Source organism: Benincasa hispida, chromosome 5 (genome assembly GCF_009727055.1).
Source record: "Benincasa hispida cultivar B227 chromosome 5, ASM972705v1, whole genome shotgun sequence".
NCBI classification, from domain to species: Eukaryota; Viridiplantae; Streptophyta; class Magnoliopsida; order Cucurbitales; family Cucurbitaceae; genus Benincasa; species Benincasa hispida.
Genome location: NC_052353.1, coordinates 11,207,509 through 11,225,221, shown reverse-complemented (window position 1 = coordinate 11,225,221; position 17,713 = coordinate 11,207,509). Strand labels below are relative to the sequence as shown.

The 17,713-nt window shown below is 34.3% G+C and overlaps 1 protein-coding gene across 1 annotated transcript; it reads left to right on the top strand.

Annotated features, from left to right (window-relative positions):
• The first annotated feature begins 13,667 nt into the window (after positions 1–13,667).
• LOC120077088 lies at positions 13,668–16,960 on the top strand. The gene is made up of 2 exons (XM_039030951.1): positions 13,668–13,848; positions 15,913–16,960. The coding sequence occupies exon 2, from the start codon at positions 16,029–16,031 to the stop codon at positions 16,542–16,544; it is 516 nt and encodes a 171-aa protein (XP_038886879.1). The 5' UTR covers positions 13,668–13,848; positions 15,913–16,028; the 3' UTR covers positions 16,545–16,960.
• The last annotated feature ends 753 nt before the right edge of the window (positions 16,961–17,713 follow it).

The window sequence follows — 17,713 nt, the reverse complement described above, 5'->3', positions numbered from 1 at the left end:
TAAGAAGTGCTCCATATTTCAAACGAATTCAAGCCATATATAAAGCTAATCCCAAATGAAACATTCGAGGATCTTAAAGCGAAATGAGGGAATTCCACATCAAGAATGTTCCACCCCTCTTGCCATCGCTGGATGTCGCAATACATCCTCTGTTTCAACCTCGCTTATCTTTTATATGCCATCTCATGTCAGAAGCGCCTTCTTTTGATGCAAACAATCGTCATTTAATCTCCCGTATCAATGGAAAATGACGCAATACCTTATGTCGGTATTTTTTTTACCCTTGCCATCACTTACTTGTATCGAGACTCGCCACAAACAGGTGCATTGTTGCAATCTGCAAATTTTCAGATACAATACACAAATCATATATTGCAGCATGAATAGACTCATAAACCTAGCGCCTAAATCAGCAATTTTCGCTGCTTCATAAAAGGAAATAGGTTATAGACTGCGTGCCAGCTGGAAACGCTGCTTTAACAATTCCCAGTAACATGTCAAATGATTTGTTACTCCAGCGTTAAAACTTGATATGCATTAACTTCACTTAAAAGTGCAAGGACGAAAATTGCGAATAACCAAGGTATAATTCATTACGTGCTCGTCATTAAATCCTCAAATAAGTCGTGGTATCTCTTTCTTGACCATTAAAGACATTTCATTCTCAATCCTTCCTTCATTTGCTTTTCATTTTCAATTGGAACTTGTAAATCATTTATAAGATTCAACATCTTATTTTCTTCGACAACATTACTCTCTATACTATCTACTTCAACATCCTGTATTGAATGACTTGTATGACTTATAGATAAGTTTACTGGCTCTCCATGATATACCCATTCACAATATGAGGGAGATATTCCATATGTCAATAGATGTCGTTCCACAATATCTATCTTTTCCCAAATTGAATTCATATAATTCTTGCATGGACATCTTATTCGTCCGGAATCATTAACATGAAACCTTGCCATATCTAAGAACTATGATACTCCTTCTCTATACTCCACTGATAACTTATTCCTTAGTTTAATCCATTCTCTATTCATCCTTAAAAATAAATATTTTCTGACTAACTTGTAATCCAAAACAATAACCTGGATTAGAGGACAAAGTACAAAGTATTATTAAGAATTGAGTTCCATAATTTTCATTTTTTAAGGCAGAATAAACACATAGGTCCCTATACCGTTTAAATTGTCTTAACAACTTTCAAATGTTTTATTTAGTATGTCTCAAAGCTTTCAATTTTGTGTCTAATATAGGCCTTTCAACCATTCAACATCTTCTAAAATTTACAAGCCTATTGGACACAAAATTTAAAGTTCAATTTTCTTTAAACACAAAATTTAGTTTTATGTCTAGTAGATTCTTTAAACTTTTTTAAAATATTAAATGTGTTAGGGACCTATTAAGTATCAAATTGGAGGTTTAAAGATTTATTTTATATTTTTTAGATTTATAGATTTATTAGACACAAACATATAAGCATAAAAAAGTTCATATACTAAAAATAGCACATAGCATCTATGTACTAATTTTCTTTCTCCTTTCAAAGAAAGTTCAAAATGTTAAATCATGCATGCTTAGGCTCCAAATAACCAATATCATATCATTTTCTAGACATAAACATAGTGTTATAATCAACTTGAAACTTAAAAGAATTTTATAATGTTTATCTCTAACGAATTATGACATGTCCGTTATAAAATTACTCTCAACAATTTCAGAGAATTGTAAAACAAATATATTCTGCAAAATTGATGAGATCTTAACAAAAGAGAATACAATATGTGCACACATTTGAATGGGCATGATTTGTATAAGAGGATGTGAAATAATGATTTAAATAAATATACAAGATAAATTAAAATGAGAAGATTACCGGCGGCGGCGATGGCGGAACAAGACGAGGAGACGACGGTGGCGGCGGGCAGTTGATTGCAGCTACTGGCCGAAGGGAGGAGCGGCGGTGGCAGAAAAATGGGGAGAAAATGGGAGAGGGAGGGAGAGGAGTTAGGGAAGGGCGAACGGTGGCGGCGACGGTGGGGAAAGTGTCGAAAAATGGCAGAGGGAGGGAGAGGAGAGGCAGCGCAGCGCAGCGAGGGCGACAACAAGGGGCGAACACCTGTCTCTTATACACATCTAGATGTGTATAAGAGACAGGTCTTAGGACACTATTCCTTAGACAATATAACTCCGTGCCTAAAGGAAATATGCCTCTCTTAGAGTTCTGCATCAAATACTTGACAAGCATCTTGTCAATATTCGATGCTTGAGACAGAGCTAACATTTTGTTCTTTCGATCTCTAAAGATTTGAATACCCAGAACAAATTGAGCCTCTCCCAAATCTTTCATTTGGAATTGGGTCACTAGCCAGTTCTTAACTGCAGTCAGTAAACCTACATCATTCCCAATGAGTAGGATATCATCAACATATAACACTAGAAAAACTACTAAACTATTGATGATCTTCTTGTATACACAAGGCTCATCAACATTTTGATCAAAACCATAAGATTTGATCATAGTATCAAACCTTATGTTCCAAGATCGAGAAGCTTACTTCAGTCCATAAGTGGACTGATCAAGCTTGCAAACCTTTTACTTTTAACCTTGGATTGTGAATCCCTCGGGCTGCACCATGTAAATGGTCTGCTCAAGATTGTCATTCAGAAGAGCAGTCTTGACATCCATTTTCCAAATCTCATAGTCATAATATGAGGCAATGGACTGGAGGATTTAGATAGACTTAAGCATGGAAACAGGCGAGAAGGTCTCCTGATAGTCAACTCCCTCTACTTGGGTATAACCCTTTGCCACCAGTCTAGTCTTGAAGGTTTGCACTTCCCATCAACACCCCGTTTCCTCTTGTAGATCCATCTACAACATATAGGTTTAACCCCATCAAGTTGATCTACAAGATCCCATACAGAATTGAAGTACATAGACTCCATTTCGAGATCCATCGCTTTGATCCATTCATCTTTGTCAACATCCTCCATTGTCTTCTTGTAAGGCAATGGATCCTCAACTTTGTCATCAGCTACCATAACCAGGATTTTAGTTAAACCCGTATAGAAAATAGGTGGGTTCACAACCCACTCATTACATCGAGGTTCATTCAACACTTGAGGTGGATTTGACCTACTAGATGATCCTACTTCTGAAGGAAATCGGATTCGAGATTTCCATGAGCAGCGGAACAAGACTATTTCAAATTACAATCATGAATGAACATATATTTACAGCCGACTTCAAACAAGCGGTTATACAATTTGTACAAAGAAATTACAGCATGAAAAACTACAATGCATAGAAAGCAAACTCTACACACATATGAAGATGCGTCTCTATGCTTTGTTGTGCGACCGCTCGAATAATCAGCAATGTCCAACGCTTGATCTACACGACGCAACATAGCACGAACACTTTGCGCTCGTCCTCAACAAATCCCTCGGCCACAAACTCTTTCGCAACACGAACGACCTCCAGAATACCTCGACGGTGTCGAGTTGAGTCTGACACCACTAACAAGACGACCTTGGTATTCTCGGTGTGAGAATCCAGAGGGTGGGATCTGTTTGGACTTGGTATGAGGCAAACGAATGGAGGAAACAACGATCACGTACACGACTGGACAAGTGGGAGATGGCGGAGACTTATCGTATAGGTCAATGTCCAATCGTTTAGATAAAGCTAAACGATCGTCTAGGAAACGCTATGCGATGTTTAGCTCATCGTTTAGCTCGGTCTGTCGCCTACAGACACTACACGATTGTTTACCTTGGGCTAATGATCGTTTAGTAAATACTGTACGATCGTTTAGCTCGCCCAGCCGTCATTTAGTAAATCCAAATTTACTTGACGACTTCGTGAGTTTCTTTTGCACAAGAGAGAAAACTGAAAGAAATTTTTTTAGCGTTTTTTAAAACTTCTTATCAAAATAGGAAAACTATTTTGCCTTTTAAACTCACGGTTACCATGATTCAATAACCACCCACTACTTTGTTTATTTAAAACAAAAAGAATTAATTATCCAATAATTAATAATATTATAAACATAAACGATAACCAACTTATCATACTATATTTAGAAAACATGCTTTCTAGTAGGCATGAGAATTATTTTCGCAAACATGCTTTCTGTAAAATGTTTGTAATCAAAACAGTTTAATTTAGTTCGAAAACATTTTAGACACTCACCTCGAACTCTTAGGAACTTTTCAATCTAGTAGCTCCTCGGGTACCTTTTTCACCCCTAGAATCCAGATTCAACTTACAACTTAGATTACTCATAGTTCTAAACCTTATTTGGAAATACTTCTTTCTACAAACTTATTCTAAAATGTCTTAGAAATCTTACCCTAAACTTTCAGCTCAGAATTCTTCGTGGTTTGGCCGGAATCTCAAAATCTTTAAGACTGGCTCAGACTGATCCGATAGTCTGACCCTTCTGCATTCTTCTCAACCTCCAGCCCAGTTCCTTTGAGCTTTTCCTCCGGCAGCCCTACTCTGAAAACTAAACTTCCAGAATTTCAGATGGCTTTGGAATCACTCCAAACGCACGAGTAGATTGGAAGATCTCCTCGTCCAAAGTTGACACATTCCTCTGAACCCTCACTGCCCTCTACTTTCTCTACGAAATTTATGATTTTTGTGTGATTTAAAAATAAAATCCCAACTCCCTATTTATAGGCATTCAAATTGCTCGTGGGATTGACAGCACCTACTTGGCTGTATGGCTAAATGTTTAATCCTCCCTTTATCAACGTAAGCTGACTTCACCTTGGTTCAATGTGTTCTTCCCAAACGCATCCAACACAATTTCTTAGGGTTTAAGAATTTCTCTTAATCGGACACCTAAATTTTAATTGACATTTGCCCTTACGTCTTCAAGCTTTGTTTGTATTCAAATTAGGGTTTTTACATGCATAATACACCCCAACGCGTCCAAATACATCGCTTAGAAGCTTGCTCAGTCGTTCAACGCATAGACGAGGCGTGGGCGTGACATTCGGATCAGACAAAGCAAGGCTAACGCATAGGCGCTCTCACTTTTTCCGCTCTCGACAGTGTCGCTCTCTCCACACTCGGCAGTGTCGCTCTCTCCCACTTTTTCGCTGGTCTCGCTTTCTCCACTCTCGCTCTCTCCCTCTTTCTCGCTCAAAATCTCACTCTCTTCACTCTCGCTCTCTCCAGCAATCTCGCTGGTCTTGCTCTCTTCAATCTCGCTCTCTTCAGCTTTCTCTTTTTCTCTCCATTCTCGCTCTCTCCAGTTTTCTCGCTGGTCTCGCTCTCTCCCATCTTCTATCCAATCTCGCTCTCTCCCATTTTCTCTTCAATCTCGCTGGTCTCGATCTCAATGATCTCGTTCTCAACGATCTCGTTGATCTCACTCTCAATCATCTCGCTCTTAGCTACTGCGAATTGTTTGTCTCCGTGCAACTTCTATACGTTTTTTTCCAGATTTTCCCCAAAATAATTTCCCATATTTTTCTCAGTTCTTCAATCCTTTCTTCATCCATAATACATTTCACATAACTTCTCTATACTTAGTCGAAATTTCCCAAATTTCCCAAACTTTATTTCCATATTTCTCTTTTTCAAATCCCCATTCCTTCTTCACCATTCTTTACTAACTTTCTCATCAACCTACTCAACTTATTTATACAAATTTAAATAGAGACACACAATTAAGTGGAAAATTAAGACAATTTAAATAAGAAAACACACTTAAGTGTAAAATTGGGATTCGGGGTTCACATGTTGAGTTGGCAATCTAGCCATCTCACCGATACTAATCAAAGGACCACCCTCAAAGGCAAGAGTTCCCAAAACACTCAGGATTGGGGTCATGTCACCTATGGTCGCTTAAGTGAGATGCAAGTCTCTAGTATCAACAGCGTTATATACATAGTTTAGTCATCTCGTGGTCCAGGTCTAATACAAACATTGTTAATGGCCCCAGAGTATATAATCCAGCCAGAATCATCATTCTCCACTAAACAAGTTTCCAATGCAAGTAAATCATATTTACCTTGTTTGGCCTTCTTCTTTTCTGCCAAATATTTTGGGCATTTCCTTTTCCAATGCCCATCTTGGTTGCAATGGAAATAGTTTCCTTTGTTAGCCTTGATGGGTTTTCTACCTCTATGAGCAGCAGCTACAGGGTTAGCCTTCCCCTTTCCACCCTTCTTCTTTTTCCACTTTTTGGTACCGGAGGAAGAAGGTACAGACTTAGTTTCAGAGGTCGAACCTTTATGGAACTTTTTAGAAGATGAAGCAATATTTGCTTCATCCTTCTGCTCCTTACTTTTCAACAAGGATTGGAAAGTTTGTAGCTCATTGAGAAAAGAGGTCAGGTTGTAGTCAATCCTGTTCAAAACAACATTTTCTATGGAAATGTGGGAAACTTTCAGTAAAGATTCCAGTATGATGAAAACCTGACACGCTTCATTGATGCTTGACCCATTCATATCTGCCAAGTTGAAGTGGACCATCATGTCGAGAACATGTTCTCGAACAGATGCCCTTTCTTGCATACGGGCATTGAAGATGTGTTTTAAAGCGTCATGTCTGAGTTGTGCAGATGGTTGTTCGAATATTCCCCTCAGGAACTCCATGATCTCACGAGCTGTGAGCATGGGCTCATGCTTCTTGGACAAGACTTCATTAAGGCTTGCCAAGATATTTGCTAGGGCCTTTTTGTTTGCTCGTGTCCAACACTCATGTGCTTCCCCAATATTTTGAGGAACATTGATAGCTGGAATGGGAGGACCATCCTTCATCAGGACAAATCGAAGATCATTGATGATCAGTATAGTATTGATTGTGTTTTTCCAACTAGCATAATTCTCTCCTGTTAACTTATCCGCGATGAGTAAACTTAAAGTAACGGTAGCCATTTAAAGAATTTGCTGAAAAAGAAAAATCTATTTTAGTTTACTTGCATTAAACCACATAAGAAGACCAATCAGTTTTTAGCAAAATAGTCTAGTATACCCTAAGTTACATCTATTTTGCAATGATGTTTCAGTGGGGTAGGACAAAAATCACTGTAGGATGATTAAGTGCTCCTTCACTAAATGAGACATTCTCAACCATTAGATAGAAATAACACTTTGTCGCTGTAGCTAATAGTCACCATTGTTCGGTCCAGAATTTGTTAACATCCTTAACAATTATGTGTAAGTGTAACCCCTCATTTTAGGTTCTAGAGTTCCACCCCAATGAGCCAACCGTAGGAAAAAATTGATTGGAACATGAAACTAAAGCAACCTTATCCATTTCTAGAGATCGAATAAAGCATCATGCAATACAACCATCCTTTAGGTGACACCCACGATGCCACGAGGCGATGCATGAAACTTTATTTAACCTAATGAGAGAGGCCGAGGGATGTGTTGTCACACATCCCGCTCCCACTTACTATAAACACTCTCTCCATTCACTTTGTTATTAACCTACTCAAATGCCACCCATAGGGGGACACCCATGGTGCCTCGAGGCCGAGAGTAGATCTCATGGTGTGAACTTATAAGGAGAAACATATAGAGGCTAAAATGAAGTATCATATACCCCATTTTCCTCCCACTGAATGTTCTACCTAAGGTTAGTTAACTTAGAAATAATTCGGCTATTGATTTTATCTAAGTGTTTGTTTAATTTTCTCAAAAAACAACTCGTCTTTGATGATTAAACAATTTTGATTGAAGTCTCATTAAACTCTTTAATAGACATTGATCAAATTTGCATGCATGTAACAAATCAATCTAATTCACCTTTCCAGGTAGGGGTGCGACATTTCACAACTTAAGTACCCCAGCCTAACCAGAACCGCCTTAGCCAAAAGGTCTCTTATAGATACATTTATTACATATTTAATCTTTTATTAAGAATCAATTTAATCCTATTAAACCGATTAAAAGATTAAACTTAGATTTATAATCTCATTAGAAATGGGATCTTAGGTCTATCTCAATCATATTTTAAAACAATTAAAAAATATAATTATAGCCTAAGGTTTGCATGCAACTCTTAATTATTGATTTTAATTCTAATTTCATTTAGTTATAACAATTATAAATAAATGAAACAATTAAAAACAACCATTGCACTTGACATACTTCAGTTAATTATAACATTTATAAATTAACCTAAGATAATGTCATGCTTCATGCAATCTTCATTTATTACTAATATATAACAATTATATAACTAAGTAATGAATCATGCTATAGCATACATTCCATACATTCATTCAACCATATATTATAACCATTATAATATAAATGATGCATGGATATGCTATAATGCATGCATACATATACTATAACATTTATACTATATGATGCATCAGCATGCTTTATGTAATTTAAATCATGCATATATTATAACATTTGTAATATAAAATGATGCGTGAGTATAAATGCATAACCTATGATGGGTTTTAAAACTATATGACATACATTATGACATATAATATAAAACATACATTGCATGTATATTTATACTAACAGTTGATGGACCGGGATAGGACCTCTAAAAGAAAAAAAAAAAGGCTATCTATTACATAATCTTGAGTCATCCAGTTCGAAATAGGTGAATCGGGCTTTGAACCGCTCTAACCGAACCACTCTTCAACGAACCATCTTACAATGATTGTGTAGTAATTGACTGTGCGATCTTGTAGCAAATGTTACCCGATCGTGTAACAAAGTCTACACAATCTTGTAGCATTAGCTATAAGATCGCTTAGCAAGAGCTACACGATCATGCAGCTGTAGCTACCCGATATTGTATAATTGCTACGTCTTCTCCACTGAAACAGTGCTCTACAACCCTTATTTGAAGGTTCCCGAGAATAGTACGAGCGACTTAAACTTACGAATTACAGACTCTATAGCAAGATTAATGCCCAAAAATGCAGGAGCCTTTACAAACCAAATTTATAAACAATGAAAATCTTAAAACAAAGAGTTCTATCCTGATACATTCATCAACAAAACTACATTCACAATAATTCATCTCATGAAATGGAATGTAGATTATAAAACCCATCATTACTGTAAAAACAATTCAATAAAAGAATGGATTTTGGAATCAGAAACCTACAACATGACTCTGATACCAATTGAAGGAACTCAATGAGAAGAAGACCTTGAGCAGAAGCAAGATCGACCAAAAACCATTTTTCATTGACTATAAATTTTACAGTAAACAAGAAATAAGATATGCATTTATTTATAAATTACAGCATGCTAATGAAAGGGTTTTTGAAACCTCACATTTGAAGACCTTTCTTCAAGATTTCCCTCGAACAGAACACGAACCACTTGAAGACTTTCTCCAAAAAAAAGAACTCAAACAAGTTCGAACACGACCACAATGGTTTCCTTGGTATTCTCAGGGTGAGAACCCAAGAGTGGTGGGCTGTGGCTATTTTGGATTTGAGTTTTGGAAGAGGAAGAAGGAATTGAAATTGTTCACCAACAAAATTCAATTCACATACACAGATAAGTTCTGTCGTTTTCTCTCTGTTTCAAAATCAATCTTCTTTTCAAAGAAGAAAAAAAAACCTTTTCTTTTCTACATGCCAAATATAACCACCACCCACTTACATGGGTGGAGAGAAAAGATGGGAAAATGAGTTGTAACTCCCTCCCTTATAATTAAATTAACAATTAATATAAATATAAATATGATAATTAACTTATCATATTATATATATAAACTATAGTTTTAATATAACATATAAACTATAGTTTTAATATTGTATCACATACAATATAAACTATAGTTTCTTTTCTCTCTTATATAACATTTAATATAAATCACATTTATATTAAATTTAATAATCCAATTCATAGAAACTATATTTGAATCTCATTCAAATATTTATTTTCTCTCATTAAGCTATAATGTATCAAATACATTATAACAATTATATCACATATAATTGTAATTATATCATACATAATTAAATCTCTCTATTAATTTGAACAATTCAAATTAATCCAAAACTGATTCTCAATCAATCCTATTGAGCTACCAAGGGAACCTCATAAACCTGTAGGTTGAAGCTTTAACGGTACACGAATAATTAATTAAATTATTCACCATTCGTTAATTGTCGGGCACTCCACTAAAGATCGGCAGCTGCACTCTTCGTACTACAGTTATATTTCTGTGTCCATTGGATATAACCAATCAACAATACAATGACCCTTCACAAATTGCTCGTAAGTACAACTACGCCAAATTACCGTTTTGCCCCTACAATTACATCTAACTCCTTAAATACTACTGATCCCTCTAATGAACAATAGATCATAGTCCAACTATGACTAAACCTCTCTCGAGCTAGGAGAGAGTATGATACCACATTGTTCAAGACCCGGTATCAGTCTTTAAGGGAGCAATTTATCTATTTACCCTTACCTCAGGGAAGAAGTGAATTCCATCGTGTGTAGCTATGTTCTCAGCTCCCCAATTAGACAAATCTTCGAAACTATAGGCTTGTTAAGTTGGCGATCTGGCCAGTCTCACCTATACAAATCAAAAAACCGTCTTCATATGCAAGAGTTCACAACTCACTTAAGATTTAGGTCATGTTACCTATGGTCATCTTGGTGAAATATAAGTCTCTATTATGAATGACGTTATATAATGAAACTAAATATTTCGTGGTCTAGTCTTATACAAACTTCTTTGTATAGAATATCCTCGGTCACATGTCTATACATGAATGATCAGGATCAAATCATTTGTAGTACTTTACAACAATTATAATACCTACAAAGCGGGTCATACTCGTAGTGTCACAAGGATCAATTTATTGGTTTGTGTTCAATGCAATAAAATATCATATATTTTATAGACAATGAATTTGAATAAAATATCATATATTTCATTAAATACATAATGAGTTTGTTCAATAATGTTTACAAACTATAGAACCCAACGAGATTTAGGGCATCAACCCCAACAGTAAAGGTATTTTGCGCCATTTTAGGATCTGGGGTTGCCCAACACATGTGCTTGAAGCTAATCCTATGAAGTTAGAACCTTGTTCAAAATTGTTCATATTTGTAGGTTACCTCAAAGGAATGAGAGGTGACTACTTTTAAGATCCTAAAGATAATAAAGTGTTTGTGTCGACAAATCTATATTTTTAGAAGAAAACCACATAAGGGAGCATAAACCATGCAATAAGATAGTGTTAAATGAACTTTCCACCAAAAGTTTTAAACCTTCAACAAGAGTTGTTGAAGAGCCAAGTACATCGACAAGAGTTGTTGATGTTGGTTCTGTTGGGGTTGATTCCCTAAATCTCGTAGGGTCTTATAGTTTGTATTTGTAATGTACAAACATTTTATTCATTGGCCCAAGAGGGACTCGATTTGATGATTAGTTCACAAACTAATTGTTCATTAGAGAATCAGCGGAACTTAAAAAACAAGAGGTAATCTCAGGGGTAAAACAGCTATTGACCAGCTGTTATTACGAACATTTTGTGAAAGGTTAACTTACTAATCATGGTTATATCGAGTGGACACAATATATCTACCATGAGGGGAATGCAACTACCAGGCTTTAGTGGAGTGACCTTGTAGTTAACGAATGAGGGTTAATTCGGTTTAAAGAGTTTAGTCGGTTAATCTCAAATTATTGGAGTTCAGGATCTGTAGGTCCATTAGGTTCCCTTACTAGCTCACAAACAAAATAAATCTTAGAATAGCGTGATGAATTAATTTGAAACGTTAAAATTCAAATTAAAGGAATTAATAATTATATGTGATATAATTACGCGTTTAATTATAGAATTAAATGAAATTGGAGAACAGGTTGATATTTAAATATGATTTAAATATCATATTATATGATAGAGATTCATGGTTGTTGAATTGGTGTTAAATTAATTTAATATTTGATATTAAATTAATAGAATTAATTAAATTGTTTCATTAGTTAAATCAATTAAATTTAAAATTGAAAATTTGAATTTTGTGAAAATTCAAATTTAGAAAATCAATTTTGTCTAATTTAATTTTTGGAAAATTAAATTAAAATTAAATTTTAGAGAAAATTCAAATAATTAATTTTAAATCAATTTTAAAAGAATTGATTTTTTTGAGAATTTAAAAATTCAAATTCAATTTAATTGAAATTGAATTGTTTTTCCAATTTGAGTCATAATCCCACTTAACTCCACCTAATTCTCCTTAGTAGGAATTGGCTTATGAAGATACAACTAGATTGCATGATGCCTTGATATAAAATTTCAGCTTTGTGCTGAGATTGAGGGCATGCAGAAGGTGGTTTTGCTGAAAGCCTTGTTGAAGAAAAAGTTCTTCAATATCTGTGAAAACCCAGTCATTTTCTCCTCAAAGATTTTCTTGATCTAGCTTATTTTAAGTCCACAACTCAATCTAAAATTTTTAGAGGATAGTAGAAAAAACTTTGTAGTGGTTCATGATCAGAAGAGGAGAAGATTGCAGCGAATTTCGTGAATTGAAGAGAGTTTTCACAGGTATTGTTGAAACTCTCTTTTATTTTAAAGGACATGCTTGATTTTAAGCTAAAATTGATGAATTAGAGTACTTAATAATTTTATTTTCTTCCACTGCATGTTTGTTGAAACTAACATTACTAATGCACAACCTTCTTAAAATATTAAAGTCCCAAAGGTCCTTGGTGGTTCCATTATTCTCTTTCTTATTTCTAGCTTTTACATTTTAATCGAATGAGATAACTTTCGAGATTGGGGAATGAAAGAATAGGAGTAAGAGAATATTGAAGAAGAGTCGAAGAAAAAGAGATCAAACAACAAAGTATTAGACTATAGATTGAGGTAATGGAAAAAGATTGAGAGAATGAAAGAGAGAGGTGATGGAGGAGTAGATAAATAATTTTCATCTACGTACTAATTGTAAGAATTATTGTTTAATCTTTTTAAAAAATTAAATGTACTAATGCAACTTTTGAAAACTTACAATATTTTTGTTTTCTGTCATTTAATAATAGTACGGGTATCTTTTATTTTTTTTAATATCTAAGGGTAGTATTAAAACTTCTAAAAGTTGAGAGGTATTTTTAAAACAAAGTACTAATAATTTTAATCTATAACTAATGGTTGATATGGTTATTTAAACTTTTTAAAATTAAGTATATTATTCAAACTTAATAAGTATCTTTGAAACGAATATTTTCTATAATTTAGCATTATTTATAGGCTAAATCATTACAAATACCCTTAACCTTTCATCTCTGTTTTAAAAATACCCTTATACTTTGTAAAGTTACAATATTACCCCTCAATTTTCATAAATATTTCAAAACTACTCTTGGAATATGAGTTTAATAGAGTTTCTAATAGAAATCCCAACCTAAAACTATGTGGCGATGATCTAAAACGATGTGGTAATTCAAAATTTCATTATATTTCACCTACTCCACCATTTCGTATCTCAATTTACATTCAAACTTTAAAGAATTTTCACTATAAAAGTATGTTTGAGTTAGGAAATTTTAAGGTTAATATTGTTACTTTTGAAACTATAAAGGTAATTTTGAAACAAATGAGAATGTTCAACGATATATATATTTTTATTACTATTTAACCTTAATTTATATTATACCGTTTCAATTTCAGACGAAGAGAAAATAAATAAATGAGAGAAGAAAAGAGCACTGAGACATTTTGTGCGAATCCTCCGTCGATTCCGTGCGTCTGAAATCATACCAACATTTTTCTGGTCTCCTTCTCTATAAATACCTTTCCCCTTCTTCCATCTTCTTCCTCAACAGTTTCAATCAACGGGTACAGATCTTCATTTTCGAAGGTAATTTCTATTACCTTTTATGAATTTACCATTTTTCGTTTGCTCTATTTTACGTTCTTCAGGTGGAAATGGAAATTTTCTCAACTTTTACTTTCCGGGTCAAGTTTTTTTCGTCGCCAGATTCAATATTTCTTTTCCTGTTATCCATCCCAGTGATTTGATTCAACATTTATTGGCTTTTGTGTATTTCCCTTTCTGGGTTATTGATGGATCTTCCTGGTTCTGTTGTTCCTGTTCTGTTTTCAAATCCCAAATTCTAGCTTCTGAATCGGTGGATTTTTTTACTAATGCCCTCTAGATATGGTGTTGCAATGAGGAAGCTATGGAGCTGGCTCGAAGTTATTGATCTAATTCATGACCTAATATCCATTATCTTTTCCCTTTCTCAACGAGTTATAGGACTGGTTTTTGGCAACCATATTGTAAATTGTATTCCTATGTATTTCACTTTAACATGTTCTAATTGGGTTCCAAGTTATTCAGGTACTTTTCCCATTTGGAAAATGAAAGCTTTTGGAAAATAGCTCTGGCTAACTTATATCTACGTCATGTCAATTATTCTTTAAATGTGATATGGATTGTGTTTGGAATGCAATCAAAATCCTACTTTAGTTAGGGAAGAGGAATATCATGGGTAAAGAAGTAAAGGACAACATCTCCTATAGTATGAGAAGGCCTTTTGGGTGATTTCAAATACTCAACTATGAGGACTTATGTCCAAACTGAACATATGATTATGCCATAATAAGTGGTATTGTAGCCATGTCCCTGGCTTAGTGTGTGAGTGGGCCTTGATGACATAGTTATTGTGATACTTAGAGTTATTGTGATACTTAGTGGAGCTTAGCAGATAGGCAGTGTTCTCTTGTGAAGATAACTTGTCATGGTTTAAAGTGATATGCTCAAGAATAAATGTGGATGAATAACTATTTGAGTGGAGACTTTGTGTTCCTTTGTTTGAGGGGAGGATTGTTGGAAATGCAATCAAAGTCTCACATTAACTAGATAAGAGAAAAATCGTGGTTATATAATTGAGGAACATCTCCATTGGTATGGAGCCTTTTGGGTGAAATAAAAAATAAATTCATGAGAGCTTATGTCAAAAGTAGACAATATCATATCATTGTGGAGGTATGTGAACAAAAAGTTGCATTGTCCCTAACAGTTGTGTTTTGGTATCTGTAAGTTGGTTGATTCATGATTGTTATACTCATGTGCAAATGTCAAGCGCTGTAAAGAAGGAATCTCATTTGATTTTTAATATTCTATTGCACAAAAACATCTGCACTTGAATATGCAGCATGGTGAAGAGAAGTTGGACGTTTTGTTTAAAAACATTGAACGAAATGACTTTCTCTTTTTTATCAATTTGGTTCTCATGCCTTTGAATTGGTTGGAATGCTGCAAGCCTGCAATGGTTAGCCTGAAATTTTTAGTAGATGAATTCTAAAGTGTAGTTTATGAATATCCTTTTCTTTGTAAAAGTCTAAAATTTGCTACTAGAGGCTTCCATTTATTACATTTTCAGTGTTTTCATTGAATACAGATTTGTTTGGATGTGATGATAAGCTAGACCTTTTGTCTTGTAATTAGTCTCACTATGTGAGAGCTTTATGATATCTTAACATCTGATGAATTGTAAAGTTTATCAGAGTTCTTTATAATACAAGTTCTTTGTCATTCTTTTGATTGTTTTGTGTCCCATCTCATTTTTCTTTCCTTATTTCTTTTGACTTGGATGAGTATAAAAGCCGAGTCATTTGATTATTGTGAAATGAAAATTGATATGGTTAAAATGAACATGAAGCCATTTGGAAATGGAAGAAGTGAGAAACTATATGATCTTTGATATGAAGAATTGGAGAATATTAAATGCTGTATTAAAATTAACTTTGAGTGAAAACTTAGCTTCCAATATTAATTGTTTGGATCTTCATATCGAAACTCTAGAACATAGGACTGATATACAAACACGATAGACTGTATATTGTAGAATATTGAATTTTGCATTATATTCCCTGAGCATAAATTTGTTGTATATTGACTTCATTTTTTGTGAATCAGGTTTGTAGACTGTTGGCAAGTCATCTTATTAATTGCTTCTGGAAGTTAAAAGTTTGAGAGATGACGATGAAGCAGTGATTAGCATTTTTATTGCTTCAAATACTATCTTCCTCAGTATGGAAAATGTGCAAAATCAGCACGTTGCTGGAACAGAAAGTTTTCCGATGAAGCTCATGAATCAAGAAAAAGATAATCGAATAAACAATGATATTATGACTCGTCGACTAAAGAATCGAGAAAGGCAACGCAGATATAGAGCCCGGAAACGATTAGAAGAAGAAATAAGGAAGGCTTCAACCATAAAACAACCAATTCAGACAGGAACATATTTTCAACCAAATGGCTTCAAAAACAATCCCTTGAGTCGGGTGCATTGTAGCCGAAATTGGAAGAAGGAAGCAAGAAGTGCCAATATATCTAGGGGGTTAGAAGAAGCCTCTTGTAATAGTTCCAATATGGCTGCAAGAACATCAACCAGTGAGAGTCAACTGCAGTGCATACCCTCTAATGTTGATCCACAATTAGAAACGCCATCACACTCGGAGCCACCTACCGAATGGCTCATCTCTGAAACAGCAAAAAAGGTGCTTGGTCGAAGAAATTGGAAAGCAGATGCGAGGAAGAAGAATTGAAGCGTTGAGTTGACGTTCTTCTTAAACTATTGGTAACATGAATGAAATTATGCTTATCATTCGCTATCGTACTTGGGGCTGTCGCTGTGTTTTTCCATCTGGAATGAACATTCAACCGTTGACGAAGATGCCCTTTGAAGGATTTTCACATGAAGCTGAACAATTATTGTATGCATAGATTGGGGTTGAGAAACAAGGTAGAACTCCCCGGGTTGAAGGCGGTCGGATGTGTTTTGAAATATTTGTAAGTGTTTGATGATTATTAGTTAAGAGTCATTGAGTAAGGAATACTTGAGGTGTAGATATACAGGTTTAAGCCTTGAGAATATCCCTGTTGAATATGGATATCCCATATATTAATTAATATTACAGAGTTTTTTCATTTTAATTTTATAGCATTTTGCTTTATCCAAAAAGCACCTAATCATCAGACAATCTAAAAGTGATCCTGTGTTTGTTTTAGCATAATGGAGAAGTCTTACATCCAAACCTGTTAAAGTTCTTATTTTTTTGGTTTCTTATTTTCTGTTTCAAGTTTTTATGAAACATAAGCATTTGGTAATATTTTGTTCTTTGTTTCTTGTTTTTTAGATTCGTTTCCAAAATTGTGGTGAATTTTTAAAAATAACATAATCAAGTTTCTTGGTTTTCTTTTTTGTCCTGTTTTTCTGGCCGAACCAAAGTAAAAGTTTTGTTTTTTACTTCTGCCCTGCATATAAGTACTTAAAAGGGTAATTGCATTGTACAACAATTTTAAAGAATTACAAATAAAGTAAAATCTATCGGTGATACACTCCTTCAAACGATATGATCTATCATTGATAAATCCATAGTATCGATATGATCTATCACTAATAGATTCTAAATTTGAATATAAATTTTGCTATATTTGTAAAATCTTTTGTATTGTACTATATTTATTAATACGTTGGGTTTAATTGCACAACTGCTATGCAATCGTTTCTTAATTTAATTTAAAATTTAGGAGAAATAAACAAGAAAGAATTTAACAAATGCAAATGTTTTTCTCTTTATAAAAATGTTGATGACTCTAAGTATATACACAATTTCACCAAATAAATATAATACAAATCATGTTTTGTTTTTTTCTTTTGTAAAACTTCATTTTCAAAGAGATTAAACACTTCTAAAGAAAATTAAAATGAAAG

Bases quoted from the DNA above. Each gene is read 5' to 3' on its own strand.
- LOC120077088 (XM_039030951.1), top strand. From the start codon at position 16,029: ATGGAAAATGTGCAAAATCAGCACGTTGCTGGAACAGAAAGTTTTCCG.